Source organism: Poecilia latipinna, unplaced genomic scaffold, assembly GCF_001443285.1.
Source record: "Poecilia latipinna isolate Pla-1442-1.1 unplaced genomic scaffold, P_latipinna-1.0 Scaffold1214, whole genome shotgun sequence".
NCBI classification, from domain to species: Eukaryota; Metazoa; Chordata; class Actinopteri; order Cyprinodontiformes; family Poeciliidae; genus Poecilia; species Poecilia latipinna.
The window spans coordinates 171,666-188,889 of NW_015113830.1; the positions used below are offsets into that span (position 1 = coordinate 171,666).

General features: G+C 39.3%; 1 protein-coding gene across 1 annotated transcript in view; it reads right to left on the reverse strand.

Moving 5' to 3' along the window:
• Positions 1-17,224, reverse strand: part of LOC106960698 (FRAS1-related extracellular matrix protein 2-like) — a 71,511-nt gene that overhangs the window by 10,290 nt on the left and 43,997 nt on the right. Inside the window, exons 7-19 of the mRNA XM_015053924.1 lie at positions 9,839-9,988; positions 7,139-7,348; positions 6,856-7,053; positions 6,585-6,749; positions 6,164-6,346; positions 5,935-6,065; positions 5,691-5,846; positions 5,186-5,489; positions 4,913-5,044; positions 3,566-3,897; positions 735-927; positions 493-597; positions 144-271 (exon numbers count right to left, since the gene is read on the reverse strand). Of these exons, the coding sequence (XP_014909410.1) occupies positions 144-271; positions 493-597; positions 735-927; positions 3,566-3,897; positions 4,913-5,044; positions 5,186-5,489; positions 5,691-5,846; positions 5,935-6,065; positions 6,164-6,346; positions 6,585-6,749; positions 6,856-7,053; positions 7,139-7,348; positions 9,839-9,988 (2,387 nt within the window). The remainder of the gene's footprint in view (positions 1-143; positions 272-492; positions 598-734; positions 928-3,565; positions 3,898-4,912; positions 5,045-5,185; positions 5,490-5,690; positions 5,847-5,934; positions 6,066-6,163; positions 6,347-6,584; positions 6,750-6,855; positions 7,054-7,138; positions 7,349-9,838; positions 9,989-17,224) is intronic.

Sequence of the window (17,224 nt, forward strand, 5' to 3'; positions counted from 1 at the left end):
ACGCACTCCTCAAAAGTTAAAGAATAATCGTTATGCAGGAGTTTTTCAAAAAAAAAAAACAAAAAAAAAAAAAAAAAAAAAAAAAAAAAAAAAAAAAAGATTCTCTTACCGTTTCCCCAAATCATAACAAAACTTTTACTTACAGCAAAATCAGAGATGAATGTCCACTGCTGAATGGGCTGACTGTAGGTTGGCTCACTCCTAACAAGGCTGAGGTTAAACGTTAAACCAGGGTGGTCTGCACACATGACCATTGAGGTCAGAGGTGAAGCTAAGGGGAAAATAATATACATCAGTATAAATATTAGAGTAGCTGGATATCAAAATTTGGCAAACAAAGGGACTGTCAATCAAAAGTATCAAAACTTCACATTAAAAGCTAAGTTTTACATTTCTTTAAAATAAATATCTAGTTATAATCTTTATTCAAAATGACATATTAAGTAAAAATCACCTATTTTATTAAGGTACATTTAATCATAGATACTGTACCTAGATGTGCAAGCACAAACAGGCCTCTGAATCGAGCCTCAGTGCGGAAGTTAACTACTAGTTGCCCCAGTCCGTTTATACGCATGCTGGTTGGGTAGAGGGCACCTGCAGAGACGGTGGAAGAAAGGATGCTATTATGTATTAACTACATAAATTTTAAACATCCTTCTGAACAAACCTGGCACACATTAAACTTTATAAACATCAAATATTAACAACTCCACCCCCTTCCCCAAACTTGCCTTGCAGTTCAGCCTCTGGTGGACTCCCAATGCCATCTCGCCACAAGATGGCAGTGTCGTACACAAACGTGAGCCTTAGCTCTGACTGCAAGTCAAAGTGCTGCCAGCCTCCTGCTCCCACAGGAGAATGGAAGACGTAGGACACATGCAGTGGGACTCGGAGGGTCACAAAGGACTGGATGAGATTCAGCACCTGTGGTGAAAACAGCATAATTGTGAGTGCTATTGCTAATGGAACTCACTCACTTATGCATGCAATACACCAACTATTGAACCACATATCGGTATTATGTCCGATCAATGTTCTGCTGCACAAAAGCAACAGATATAGTCAAATGACAATACTTTACGGATGTTTAAAGACCATTTAGTATGCCTTATGGCAGTAAAAGTTTCCTCTTACTGATCTATAGCTGAAATATTTAGTGCATTCTGTGTTTGAATCGCTTAGCTGTGCCTCCACAGAGTTAGTTCTGCATTTTCTATTTCCACAAATGCCTCATGGCAGCTGTACTAAATGTTTCATTCTCTAAAAAGAGCTGTCCTAAAACAGCCAAAGTCCTCAGAGGGAGCGCTCTTTGGTATCTGCACTTTCCTCTGACCTGTGAGAGGTACCTGCCTGCACTGGCTTTGTGTTCATGTGGAGACGTGCCTCCGCCTTTGGGCATTTAGAGCTCAGCCGAATGATTTGCTGAATGGCCTTCTGACACAACCTGCTGGGTTTTAATAGATTCCTGCGGTCTTGTTAAGCTGGGCACTAAGCCCTGCACTGTGACATGACACTAAAGCGAGCCTCTACTGAATTGTCTCCAATCAGCCTGCCTGCCCACTTAGGGGAGAACTTGGGTCACAGGGCACCAGCAAGAAAAGGCTGTTTTCTTTTCTACTCATGCTGTCATGTACATCCCGAGTCTGTGCTGGAGGACCTTCATTCTATGCATGTAGTTCTGTCTTTAAAAAAAATAATCCAGGAGGATGAACAAAAGCACACAGTTCATCTAATAAATCATCATTGGCCTAAATATTAATATGTCTTTCCTCAAACAGCCAAGAAAAGGCATTCAACTCATTTACGTCTGCTCGTGGCAGAAGTCAGGTGTATAATTTACCTACACTGCAAAAACACAATCTTACCAAGTGTGTGTGGTTTAGTTTCTAGTGCAAATATCTTAATGCGCTTGGTAAAAAAAAAAGGCTAAATTAACTTACAAGTAATGTACAAGCATAAAGTTGTTGAGATGTTTAAAGCAGGGTTAGGTTAAAAACATTTCAAACTTTTCCACAACTGCAAACCTAACAAAACAACTCACTCCACCTAAAGTGACAGCTCAGGCAAAGAGGACATCAGAGAAGCAGGCAAGAGACTCAATGAGAAGCTGCAGAAATCCACAGCTAAGCTAGAAAAATCTGTCAGTCGGAAAATAAGCAAAAATAAAATAAACATAAAAGCAACGCCGTAAAAAGTCCTAAGTGCAGTTTGTTGGAAGTCATGAATGATACACAGCAAAAACATGGAAGAAGGTGACAATCCTGGAAGAAAAGAAAAAAAAAATGGCTCGCTGGAGTTACAAAAGCATGGATATATTGAGATAATGAGTTGGAATGGCCCAGAGTAGGTCCAGATTTAAATTGGGAATCGATGGCAAGACAGAAATCTGTGAGAAAAACTGACCTGTTTAGACACACAAAAAAATGGGGGAAAATCCCTCCCTCTTCATGAAAAAAAGCATTTACATGTCACACCGCAAAAGACTCGCAATTGTATCTGCAGAAAAATGTGGCTTTGCATGGTGTTGACTCAAATGGTTTCATTCAAACACGCTTCACACTTTTAAGATTTTCAGTAAAACCTGTATCATTTTCTGTTCATGTCACAATTATGTACTGAAATCCTCAAAGACTCATTGACATTTGTGATTGTAGAGGAGATATGGAAAGGCTTAATGGGCAAAAATACTTTTGCAAGGCAGCCGACTGGTTACCTGTCGAGACAAGTTCCCAAATGCCGCATTCACATTCAAATTATGAGGTTGCAGGCAACACATTTCCACTTGTTGAAAAAGGTCCTTATCACCGAGGTGATGCTTTGTTATTAAAACAAACCCGAAGCTATGTAAAATGAAAATCTCACATTAAACTGGAAAAATCGACAAACTGGTGGAGTCCAACAGGCAGGGAAACACAGAATACAGTGGCACACGGTTAAATTACTGATCCTCAGAGGGGATTGCAGTTGAAGTTTTTCACCATGAGGTGCCCTCTGAATTCTTATGGACCTCTTTTATCAACTCTCTGCCTTAATTAACTCAATGTGAACTAAGGGCAAGCTTCCAAGGTGAATGCAAATGTTGAAGCCTGAGAGGCATGTGTGCCTGAAGGCCAGGGGAAGAGTGGAGATTTCGACCCTCTTGTGCAGTGTAAAACATCTGCTGCTCCAACGAGCACTCTGTGCATGTGGCAAAAACGATGAATTTGGATTTTTATGAGACTGTCGGCCATTTACTGCCACTTTCACAAGACAAATAACTTGCTCTAGCGGGAACAAAGGGGAGCAGGTGCTGGGTTAGACATTACTAGCAGGGACAAACCTTCAAGCAATTATTGGCTTCCACACAAGCTTGTTCTCAGTTTAGAATTACTGGGTGGTTGGGTGGCAATCAAAAAGGCAAGTTTTTATAAAAGACCATAAATTTGAATCAGTAACTCCTGGAGGCCACAATCCTATCCCTAAGAGAAGGAAAGGCTATCTTGAGTTGAGCTGAAGCTCCTAATTTTTAGAGACAAAAGAAGAGTTCAGAGGTGAGCGGAAGCTCGAAAGCAGTAGTGTTTACCTGTCCATCCGTCCCGATGGTGCCTCCACAGTCACTGAGAAGCTCTGACATGTCATAGTAGCTGGTGAATTCCCACAGACAAGCCTCCAAGTTGAGGTTTCTGTAGAACCGTAGAGTGCTGGATCCCCTCAGAGAAGTGCTGTATTGGTAAGGCGCTGTCTGACCAATAATCTCCGGATTCTTGGTGGCTTCAGTTAAAAAGCCGTAGTGGGTCTTGACCTCAGTGTAGTCTAACAAATTGGAGCAGCGATGGTGGCCGACACGGGTCCCATCGGGGCTCAGCGTCAGCTCAAAATTAGAAAGGGGTCGGGTGGATACGACGGGCAACATTCCTGTTGGAGGATACAAACAAGGGTTAATGACATGCTGCAGTGTTTAAAGACAGCATAAATATTCTACACTCTACATTCAGTGATGTTATAATTGTTATTATGCATGTTGTTTTTCTTGCCATTGTGTCTTAGTTTTGTTTTATTCTCTCTTTCTGCAAATGTAGAAGCAGACTTGTAGGGTGTTGACTGGGATTCTTCCTGTGCTTCTTTCTCATCTGCTCTTATCGCATTCTCTCTCTTTAAAACTTCTCTCATTTCCCCCTCTTTCTTTTCCGTCTCCATTACATTTGAAATAAACCCAAAGCAATTTCTTAAGTTTTATATATAGATTCCCTATGTGATTTAGGTCTGGTTCATCTTGACACATAAAAATGCTTTAGTCTAGATAACTCCCATCTAACTTTGGCCGTATGGTTATATCGTTATCCCCCAGATTCAAGTCTTTTGCAGAAACAGGCTTTCTTCTGGAAGCATCCTGACAAGCTTTCCCATCCCAACCAAAGAAAAGCATTATTACAAGATGATGCTGCCGTCAACATGTAGGAATGTCGTGTGGAGTGTTTGTTTTCTATTACACATTGCATTTTGTATGCAATTCAAAAATTTTAAACCATTACCCTTCTTACACGGCTTGTGGCAAGGTGCAAATAAAACTTCTCAACATTCCTTTCAGCGAGGGCTTTGTTCAGAGTTCAGAATTACCTTGGAGCTTTTCTGAAACGGTTCTATTTTTGAACAGACCTCAATGAGATCTTCAAAGCACGGGATAATGTTTATAACTCAATCCTTTTTTAAACATCTCCACCACTTTATCCCTGACTTGTCTGGTGTGTTCTTTGCTCTTCTGATGATGTTTGTTCACTAATCTTCTCAAACAAACCTTTGATGCCTTTACAGAGTAGATGTATTGATACTAAGTTTAAATCACACACAGCTGGACTCCCAGAGAGTACCCTGCCTTTCAGGCACTTAAAAAAAAAAAAATAAATAAAAAATTGAAACCTTTTTCTCTTACCATCGATGTGAGGCATGGTGACAGTTAATTTGATGAGGTTTGGATGGTCTGTTTCCTCTGCTCCGCTGTATCGCAGCCTGGCAGAAAACGGCTCAGCCCCAACCGTCCCTACAACACGAGGCTGACACATTCCTGAAAATGTGCAGCAGATGAAAAAATAAACATATATATCCTTACCCCAAAAAGTCTGATAGAAGAATAATAAATACACAACACACCAGAACCTTTTTTATATTGCTATACCTTTTAAAAGAGTTTATAAGAAATGCTCACCCTCGTCTGTGCTGATTGACACTATGGAGCTAGTTTGTTCTAGCCCTTCATCCCCGTTAGTGTTCACAGCCCTGGCAGCGCATTGGACCCTGGAGCCGGCCTGGAAATAGACTGAGTCCAGAGTTATGAGTTTGGAGGAAGTGAAGAAAGTGTCAAAATCTACCTCCCTCATTGGGCTAGTGACACCATCTGGGCCGGTGGGGGCGCTAACAAGCCAGCGATAGCGAGTTAACGTGTTGTTGATGCTCTCGCTCACGCAGATAGACCCTGTTTTGTGGTAGTCTGGAAACTTGGGGTTACAGGCCTGGAAGAGGAAACAGAGGCGCGTAAGAGAAAGAGAAGAAACATTTGTTTCCAAGGCAAATTCATTTTGTTAAGGCAGGTGCTGAATTTTGCAATTAAACTCAAAGCAGATGAACATTTTCTTCAGTAACTATAAGACAAAGTTAAAACTCAGTTGACAGTGTAAAAGAAAAGGAAACGTTGAGATTTGTTTAGCACATACAGTGACACAAACGACGGGGTATCCAGCCACAGGCAGGGAGGGCCTGTTTTGTTGGATGTCATCATAATTAAACAGAGAAATCACGATGGGAATGGAGGGAAACGTCACATCTGCCATGCTGTTGCTCTCTTCAATATAGATGATGGCTTTGCTCATCTGTTGATTGACCAACAAGAAAATGTGTCTTACAAGGAAACAAAATGTTACTTTTCATGTGATAATAATAAAAAGGTTAAAGCATGACCTTTGTTTCTGCCACCATGTTCTCGTCAGGCTTAAGATGGACCGTGAAGGCCTCCCTCATTTCTCTGACACCATCATATAAAACCTCCACCTCCACATGGTGCTCCACGTCTCCCTGTCTGAACACGATTTCTGCAGAAAAAAAAAAAAAGAAAACGAGAAAGTTTGAGAAGTATTTTCAGCAGGTCTAACTTGGCAGCCTGATAAAAGAGGCCGAGATTAATATTTACCCTCAGATATTGGATGATAGTCCTCCCCTGAGGTAGCAGATCCGTCTTTGGTGTGCACTCGAACAACAGAGACCTTGGAGGTGTCTCCGACACGCAACACTGAGATCTTTACCACCGAAACTTGACCTTTTTTCTTTGGTTCGTTCACGTTGAATTTGGTTTCTTGAAAACTAATAACAGATCCTGTGAAAAGACGTTACTGTGAAATCAAATGCTGCGTTATAGTCACCATTAGTGAGACTCGTAATATGTCACCAGCAGTGCGAATCCGAAAACATAAAAGTCCTGATTTAATTTGATTATTTAATTTTGAATATTTAATATGGCTTACTAAAGTTCTACATGTAATTACTTTAAGTTGGGCTATCGTGTGCATCACTGTAGGCATTTTTTATATAATAGATTAGTAAAATATTCTTACTGTCTGCATCATCTTTAATTTTAATGAGAGTTTCATTTTGCTTTCCAATAGATGCTCCAAACGGAGACTCGCTCTTGGGACTCCCCAAGACGAGACGAAGCTCTTCCTCCTCCTCGTGTTCCGTGTCATCAACCAGCACAAGTAAACAAGGTTTTTCAATCTCTCCTGCAAAATAAATCACAGTGTAAAGCTGAAACTCAGCCTGACATATCTTTACATCAGTACATATGGAGCTAAAAAAGGAGACACATGTCAGGCTCTGCAACGCCACCTGGTAGGAAGGTAATGATGGATGCATCTGTGTTTGGCCGTTCATTAAAGTCCATCATCACCTGGGCTGTCCCCTGCCTGCTGTAACAGCGGACTGTTGACTTGTAGCTGATGTCGCCACTGCGGTACACCGTAGCTGAGATCTGTCCTGAGCTTTCACTCCCCACATGCACAGCATGCCGGAACTGAACTTTGGGCACTGAAACAAAAAATAATTTTATCCTGAAGTCACAAGTACTTCCAAAATTCACCGGGATGACTTTCAACAAAGAGTTTTAACTCACAGTCAGAGATGGAGTCATTGATGATGATGGACGTTTTGCTCGGCTCGCCGAGGATTCCGTTCATCGGCATTCGCAGCACCAGCTCAAACTTTTCTGGACCTTCCAGGACCGGCTGACCAAGATCATCCAGGATGGTCACGCGGAATGTTTGCATGGTGACGCCCGAAGCAAAATCCAGATTCCGACTGATCCCCACATAATCCACGCCAGCTGCACACCACACGATGTAGATCTTTCAAATATCATTTTTCATTTTGTTTTTTTTTCTTCTTTCAATCAATAATAAGTATAAATATTTCAACTAAACAAAACACAAATGAAAAGGAGCAGAAAGACATATAAACTTCTAATATCTGCTCCTTATTCACATAAAAGGAACTTAGCGATTCAACTCAGGAGATTATTACAGACATATTTCATACCATACACACAAAAAAAAAACACACAACAAAATATCAGGTTATTCAATGTCATATTGCTTCATTAAAATTATTTTCAAATTCAGATTAAATTGTTTTAGCTCACTGTTGAGATTGTTCGATAATGCATTGAATTGAAATGCATCTTTCCGTTCTAAATCTTTTGTTTTCATAATCTTAGTTCCTTTGAGGTTGTATGAGTTTTCTCTTTTTACAAATCTGTTTTGAATGTTGTTTGAGAAAAAAATTTCGTATGCACATAACATTTGGAAATATTGCACTCGATATTGGATTTGTGTGTGATCCCTGTATCCACTTGCACTTATGACTCAGCTACATCAATTTTTCAAATATCATTTAAAGAGGAACTTTTTAAAAAGTTTTTTTTTTTTTTTTTTTCTGCAAATCTCATTATCATTCATGGTTCCCTTACCCCATATTAGAAAAATGTCACAATGTATTGACTTTTTATGGAAAACTAAATAAATGAGTTAGGATTTATTACATTTTTACAAATGCACATTCATTTTCTGCTATATGTAGGGGAGATATAACTTATAAAAACATCACTATGCAAAATCTCTATCCCTGTTTTTTGTGTGTGTGTCCCAAGTTAAACACACCTGAATAGTCCTGTTAATGTGATTCAGGTGTGTTAACAGGCAGAAACATTTAAAAACTTCAGGCACTGGTGTCAAGTTCCTCGAGGACTGGAACCTGACACCAGTCCTTTAAAGACAGACAACTAAAAAGAGCCATAGAGGCAATACTTGATCTTATTTTGACAGTAGATTTAAAACACATCCCAACTGGTTTGTGAATGTCACTTATTGAAGAAGATGAAAAGTCATACCAGGCAAATACAGAATACCGTCAACCATTTGGCAAAAATATTTCGTCACACAGATGACAGTTATGAGCATTTGATGGATATGTGAGTTTATTTAATAAGTAAAACAGCATTGTCAGGGACTGGACAGCTCTCCAACCGCAGACCGATTCTTCTTTTAGCATTCTCTAAAGAGCCTTTTGTACTGAAAGCACAACCTCAGCCTGCAGGCCATTTTTCACATATTTATAACCCAGCTATATGTGGTCTTGGATTTTCATTCTTTCGGATATGATTAGATGCTCGGTCCCTTTTAAAACCGTTGCACAGGTAGAAGGACTGCTGTTAAGAGGACAACCGCCTGGGGGTCAGAGATAATAGAAGCTGCAGGGAAGACTTGGGGAAACGGCAATCAGTCCCATCCTCCGAAGTGCGCGGCAATATGCAGAGCGATCAGCATGCTCGCCTGAAACTCAGTTCGCAGTCAGACTTGCATTGTATTCATAACAATGTGTACATCGTGAACATGTTTACATTCCCCAGTGCATCCACTCAACATATCCAGAGTGAAAAATCTTCTTTTGTAGTTGAGCTCAGTAAGACAAAGGCTGTGTTCACACAGCAGGTCTTGAGGCTCAATCCCAATTTTTTGCCAAAATGTGATTTTTTATTGATTTTTTTTTTCCTGGTCGTTCATACTGCTAATTAAATCTGATTGCAATAAAAATTCTCCGTGAAAAGATTAAATCCCCAAAGCAAAAGAAAAACGTAGATGTCACGCAGCAGCGCATTGTTTATGGAAGCAATAATGGATGGAGCCGTTTATGGATCGATTTAAAAGTTTATTCATCAATGAGACCAGACAGCAACATCACAAGATCATCAAAGAAGATAATAAAAAGGAAGCACAACTAATAGTGATGGCATTTAGTTGTATTGACTGCAATTTCAGTAAGGAAATGGATGTGTAGTCAGAGCCAGGAGTGGTCTGATTGTGATGTGACACAAATTTCCTTCATAGGTTCAGAGTTTTCATAATCATAACTTTCAGTCATTGTTGATGCCCTGATTTACCATGTCTGTTTTTTTTCTGCCGCAGAATTAAGACGTATTTCTCCCATCAATGACATAAAAGCTGAATAAAACGCCACATGACTGTTCAGACTGCAGACACTTTGAAAACAATTTGATACATTTCCGGATTAGTACCACAAATCAGGTTTATTTTTTTATTTTTTGGTGAAAAGATTGGAATTGGGTCATTCAGACTGCGGAGAAAAAGCCGCATGTAGGTTGCATTTGGGCAAACGAAGCCGATTTGGGTCACGTTTGCCTGCTGTGTGAACATAACCAAAGAGTGGCGGGACAGCAACTTAAGCCTGTCATTCAGCCTGGTGTGCGTTAATATAAATATGTGCAGGAGGAATCTGTGGCTTTAACAGAGGCACATACCCTCAGCTGAGACCGGGTCGGTCCTTCTGGAGCGCACCGTCACAGTTGCTCCTTTGGAAAGATCAGACCCCGTCCTCCACACCTGCACCTCCACAAAGGCGTCGCTCTCATCCACGTGGTATTCCGTGCTTCCAAAGTAGAAAACCGGAGCTAGGAATGACAAAAGAGACAGGAGTGAAACGCAATGGATACGGGAAGGGAAACAGGAGTGCGACGTCCATTAAACGCTTCCAACAAACGCTGTTAAATTTTGATGTAGTTGCACAGCTGAATCTTTAATAGCGGCACACATGCATTATCTCTAATTACAGGAAAACTGAAGGATCTCTTCCATCAAATTAGCAGCGCTGTAATCGTACTTTCTAACTTCCTGACACAATGTTGAAGCATCTCTAGAGTTGAAACAAAGATTAATAGGCGAAAAGCAACCTTGAGGCAAAATAGACTCCCTTGTTCTCTTTGGGATGAGTCTGCTGGAGCTGCTAACTTTGATAGTGATGGGTCTGAGAGGCAGACAGGAGGCCTGACAGGAGGTCTGGGGGATGTAAAAGCTCCAAGTGCCAGCCCAGGCCTGTCTGACTGCAATTAGTGTTTCTATAAACTGAGTTTCAACTGCAGCCAAACTCACCCGCTGTGATTTTTAACTGTTAGAGAACCACACTCCTTTTTTTTAGTGGTGTCCAATATGTCATGCTGTTTGTGAAATAGTTGGTTTAGGATCTTGGACTCCGGGGGATGTTTATTTTCGGGAAGTTTGCCCAGTGACAAGCAAATCTAGAACAGCGAGAGCCAAAGGTTGAAATCAATCAAGCAGCAATTACAGCGAGCAAAAGAGTGTATTCCTACACAATAGATATAAACAATGGTGGAGGGTTTCCTTGCGAAAGCATTCCTACATTTTGAACATTTTCACATTGTATTACATTGTAACTACAAATTTAAATATATTTTATGTGATAGACCTCGTCAAAGTAGTGCATAACTGAGTGGTAGAAGATAACAAATGATGCATGATTTATTTATTTATTTATTTTTTTTTTACATATACAATTTTGAAAAGTGTGGTTTTTATTTACTCTGATATCTTAAATAAAACCAAGTGCAACCGTCTGCCATCAGAAACCACTGTATTTGTAATTAGAGTCCATCTAATACAGTTTTCTTTTATTATAAATGCAGCTTTATGGAAGAGTAGCAGACAGTTTTGAAAGCAAGCCATAAAAAGTGGAAGAAATTGCTCTGTTCAGAAGAAATTCAAATCTTTACTGTTTCTGTCACCCTGAACCCTTCATGCAAAGAAAACTGTCTGAGCATATGGTGGTGAACGCATCATGCTGTGGACATTAATTGGAGGACTTATGGAGCTAAAAACAAGACAATCCTGGAAGAAAACCTGTAAGGGGCTGTAAAAGGCTTCAGACTGAGTTTTACCATAGAGCATGACGAAGCTGTTTAAATCAAAGAACATTCATGTGTTAGAAAGGTTCGAAGCCAGTCGAATTGAGGTAAAACATAAAAAGAAAAATGATGTTTGTTGAAGCTCAACATCTAATCTGACTGAGCTTGAGCTGTTTTGCAAAGAAAAACAGAACATTTCAGTCTCTAATTGTGCAAAGTCAGCAGAGATACCCCAACAGACTTGGAGATAAAGATACAAGACATACTTTTCAGGTATTTTTTTTCTTTCTTACTTCCACCTCACTGTTTGTGACATAGAATACACATAAAATAGTAATAGATGACAGCCTCAATACTGCAACCAGTCCAACATCCAGATGATATATATATATATATATATGTTATATGTTATCTGATGCAGACTGACCCAGCTGCAGCATCTCGACACTAGAAGTAAAAACTTGTTCTTTGGGCGAAAGAGAAGCTAATAACGTAGCAACTTTGTAGCCTTCGGAGAAGTCAAAGACGTGGTTAAGAAAAGCACTAAACCTAAGTGAAAGCAAAGGCCAGAACACTTTTATGTTTTAATATATTATGAGAGTATGGCCAGAACAATAAATGCTGCATCAAGAGGCTTGCAGCTGCCAGGATTTCTCCCCACAGAGAAACCAAACAAAGATGGTTTTGGCTGCCTGCACACACACTACCTGGAGGAGTAATAAGATCTACACGACTGAGGTTGGCAGCCAGGAACTCAGGCACAGTTGTACTAGTCCAGTAATCAGATAAGGTTTGCACACCAAACAAACAAAAAACCCTTCAAAGACTCAAGGCCCATTAACTGAAAGGTAAACCATCAGCCATATCCTTCAGTTCAGCAGCAGCCTCTGACGCCACAAAGCACACAGGCTATAGAGTTTCATGGATGTCAGTAATGAAGAGCCAAATCAAAACTAGCTATATGTTTTGTTTTAGTTATTTAAAATTGCTAAGCATCACATTCATATCGTTTTTATTTTTTGTTCCTACTTGAATTAAAAAAAAAAAAAAAAAAAAAAACAGCTGCAGATAGTTACTGTGCAAGTCCACTTATTCTGCAAAATTAAAGAGCCAGGAAAATAATTTATGTTATATTCATGTGAGCATAAACGAAAAGATGAGACACGGAGAGAGACACAGACTTCTCTTGGCAAATTGTTAAACTCCCTCTGGTAGCTTAATTTCACTTGAACTTTGCATATAATTCCCGCAGCTCTAAGTAGCTTCTCCATTGGTAAGATTCATTTGAAGCTCAGGTAAATGCTCTGCTGCCACCCGCGCTCTAGTCTAGCCAAGCCTGCAGAGTGCAAAAGTGCATTTCCTTTGTCAATAGGGACTAAAAGCATAAACATCTGAATTTTCAAACAACAACAAAAAAAAAATGTCTGTCAAAAGACAGCTTTTCTACACTTAAGTGTTATAGACATCTGTTAGCATGTGAGGAAATAAGAGTCCAGGTGAGCTATGATGGCAGGGTTTGGAAGTTTCCCTCCTGATTCACGCCGCCCATCGTTAAAATGGTTTATAATCATACCCCTAGAACCAGAGTCAAATATACAGGCAACTGACACACGGCTATAAATACACCTGTACAAGCAGTCTCATGTCTTACAGTTTCGACCCACCAAAACATTTTCCCCCGGATGCGGAGTCAATATCAAACAGCAATTACCTCCGCAAGAGACGACAAGTTTCTCCAGCCGCGTAGCAGGCAAAAGAAACGGGGTGGAAATCACAGGGATTTGGCTGTCTTATTGTCTGCGACTGAGAAAACAGCTGGTGTTGTAAGGATGGCTGCAATAACACAGAAAGCCTGGACAGATTGCAAATCTACCAGTCTTTCAGCACCAAAAAATGTACCTTTTAGTAGAAAAAAAAAAAATCTGTCACAATTTATCAACAGGGTTTTTCCAGTTATTGAAATTGTTTAACAATATGTAAAAAAAAGAGAAAAAGCTAAAAAGATGAAGAAAAGCTAGAGAAGGTGCAAAAATTATATAGACAAAATGAATCTAGTTTGACTATTGGTATCAGAACCCATTGTGATCTCATTGTTGGACAAGAGATCAGCTAGATGCGATCCGAAGGGTCTTGAGCTGCTCAAGGTCATTTCTGGACACGTTTTAAGGTTTCAGTCAAGAAAATGTGGCGTGCTTAAATAATAAAATATACAGAGAAATATGAAATTTAGATAAACTGATGTTCCAAATATATCAAAAGATGTGCCTTTTAGATTTGACAGATTAAAGTTTAAACATACGGGAGACTTGTTGCCGAAGCGTGCCGTCAGAGCGGACACGCTGCAGAGAGAACAGACTGCTGTTCAGCATCTTCTTCTGCTGGGATAGTTTGGTGACAGAAAGTCGAAAACGCAAGACAGATGTTTATGCAAATGTTTATAGCAGTGCAGTTTTGTTGGACTGCTGCAGTAACAATAACTGAGAGTGCAACATAAAGAATCTGGAGTTGCTAAGAGTCTGTCAGTAGAGTCTAACACAAGGATGAATATATTGATGTACATATAACTATAACGGAAGATATGGGCTAAAAGTTGCGTTTCTGAAGCTCAGCATAACCTGTGTGGTTTAATCATATCGGCTTTTACAGCACCAGCACACATTTGAAAAACAACATTAAATATTTAAGTAAAAACTCTTTGGATTGGGAACAGTTTCTATTAGCATATATTTAAATATAGGTAGGTAATGGACTGAAACCCCCAAAATCTTAGATCAAAGCACCACAAAATTTGAGAAAATTTAATCTTTTTGAAAGAGTAAAGACGTGATGGTGTATTCTCTCTACGAGATTGTTTTTAACAAATATTTCCCTTTAAGACAAAGTAAAAAAAAAAAAAGATAAAACAGCATAGAAATATAAAAGAACTGTCAAGTTCAAAGACCCTCTGGTGAAAGTTTGCTGTTTGTGTAGAATGTTCCCAAATTTCTTACAGAATTTAAAACAATAGATATATTTTTGCTATCATATAAAAATCAAGTTTAACAATAACACTTCTTCATCTTCAAGCAGTCAACTCTAAATTTAATTCAACAATGCAAGATACCAAACTATTCAAAAATACTGTGGGAAGAGTCTGCTGGAACATGGAACATATACCAGCGTGTTCATCTTTGACCCAGCATGTTGATAATATTATTTTATTCTCTAGATAACTTGGAATACAAGAGATGAAATAATATATTTTTCTAGTTATGCACAAAAAAAAAGAAAAACCCTCACCTCCGTGTTATCTTCCCTCAAAGCTGATTATCAGAGCAGCTGGCTTTAATTTAAAGCGAAGGTAAAGTTACAAAACAAAGTCTCACCTTTGCGTCACTTTTGATGCCTATTGCAGCCTTTATTAGAGGCTGGCAAGGACTCAGTATGTGAAGCTCGGAAAATTTACATTATTGACCTGCATCTAATTTCATAATGGTGCCTTAGTTTGTTTGCTGGAAGTGAAAAAAAAAAATCTTGTTGAAAGCAAGATTTTTTGCTTTCAACAAAAAATTGGGAGCTGCTGTTTTTTTTTTTTTTTTTTTTTTATAAATATTGGAGCCAACAACCTTGCAAAGTTGCTGAAAAGCCTCCTGGGGACGTTGAAGCATATAGACATCTTAGGCTTGGCCAGGTGCTTGGCTGGCCGCAGAATCTTTCTGCACATGTAAGTGCTGCACTTGAATGCTATTCTCGAAGAGGGATGACAAAGAAGGATGTGATGCCCCCATTTGCTTTAGACTCATATGTGTACTTAGAGTCTAGAGGGCGGATTAGAACCTTGGCTGTAGCCAGAACAGCTGCACTAGCAGCGGGAATGAATCTTTTGCTGCCTCTCTACTCTGTTAGACAGGAGATCAATCCACTTGCCTCAGAGCTGTTTACTTCAACATCAGTGCTCAAGCCTTTTTCATTATCAACTCCTCTGGGGAGACACGAGGAGTTGACATGATCTTATTTCTCCTCACTCTTCATGTTTTGACAACATTAATTCATTTTCCATATCAACCTCACCATGTTCAGGGCAGTGGGAGTTTTGGAACCTGTCTTGGCTGACACTGACTGAGATGTGTGGCACGCCCTGGACAGCTTCCACAAGGTCAAAACTAACAACGAGCTGAACTGAATATGATTGTCGTCAATCTACAATGTATCTGGATCGTCTTAGGAAAGTGAAAGAGACATAAAAGCCCAGAAGGACGCAGTAATAATACAGTGAGTCTACGATGCATGGTCACAGATTCTATTTAGTTTTGAACTCACAATAGTCTGGCTGAATAACGGTATTCACACGCTCTGGAGTTTGTCACAGCGCAAACAAAATCTTCGTAAGTGCTTCAAATCAATCAATATCAATAATTAATGATGAGTTTTTTTGCTTTAAATATTTGAAATACTGGCAAACTGGTGGTGTGTCCTTTCCTGTCTTATGCGCATTGTCTTATTGAGCTGTTGCACTTGAGAGGACAACACGCCGTTTTTTTTATTTATTTACTTTTTAAGTAGATGTGAGGCACAGTGGCAAAACAACAAGTGGTTGCCAGGTAACCAAAGAGGGAGTGAGTTAGTTGATGCCCCTCCATCTTGCTTATCTAGATGTTGCTTTTTTTAATTGTTTGTAGAAGCAGCAGACTGAATGGAAGTGCAGAAATATGCAAATAAAAAAATGATAGAAAAAAATGTAAATTGCTGTTTATCCAGTCTGCCTGAGCTTCAGCTAAATTTCAAAGAGGACCGTTCAAAGGATTTGCTTTCAACATGATTAAAACCAGCAGAGATTTAGACAAAAAAAAAAAAAAAAACACATCTGCAGAAAAAGAGGGTTTCACAAAGTACTGATTCAGAGGAACAAAACATCCATACACACCACACTTTTAGGATTTTTGTTTACAAAAAAAACTGAAGAAAATGTTGTATATTTCCACTGTTCTAGTTGTAACATGGAAAAAAAAGTTCAAGGAGTACTAATACTTTTGTAAGACACTCTCTACACCACTCTTTAATACTTTTAAATGCCTCGCCATTTTTCTGCGCAGGTGATAGCTGGTCATAGCAGTAAGCACATACATATACTCTGACTGACTCTGCACATTTGGTCCACCTTCTAGAGCTTCAGAGAAATGCCTAAAGCATACCTTTGTGTTTATTTAACAGTTTAATTTATTTTCAAACATCATAGATTCTTCATTCGGGGAGAAAATGTGTCACCTTTAAACATGGGAGCTAAAAAGACACCCATGACTGACACTGTCACAGTTAAAGCCATCAGTAAAGACCATGAAATTGAAATTTAATAGTTTCAATGGAGACGAACGCCTTTTAAAAGAACACTTAATGCTGTAAGGAGTCATTTTCAGCAGCTGCAGTCAATACTCCAGAGTAGTACGGGCGAAAAGCTCCCAAGCTTAGTCTCAGGTTACACTCCAGGCTACAACAATTTGCTAACTTTTTAAAACACGTAGCATCCTCCATTTCAAAGCAGACTGGAAGGATAAAACAGAACGGAACTGACTAAATAAGAACCTCAAGGTGTAGGTTTCAAAGAAAGCTGCAGATTTTCGACAAATTTTTATCAACATTACTGGGAAATTACAGATTTCAACAAAGGTGGAGTAAAATAGGAAAGTCTCTTGGTTAACACATAACTTACAGAAATCAGTTAGTCTTTACTGATAAGAGAGAAATACAAAGCACGAAAAGTCACTCCAAGACATAGGGCCTTTAAAAAAGTTAGCAATCAAGTTTCTTCAGGAATCTGTAAGCTAATTTGCAGCAGCAGGATCCCAGAGAAAACATTACCCAGTCAGAGGAGGAAAATGAGGAAAGTTCAGCGTCGGGTTAGTGAATAAAGAAGTTAAGAAATTAAGGAAGAAAAGCCTCTAAAAGAAAGAACTATTAATCTGAGCATCCCTTTACGTTTATTTTGATAGCTCTTCTTTTTATGCTCTTAGC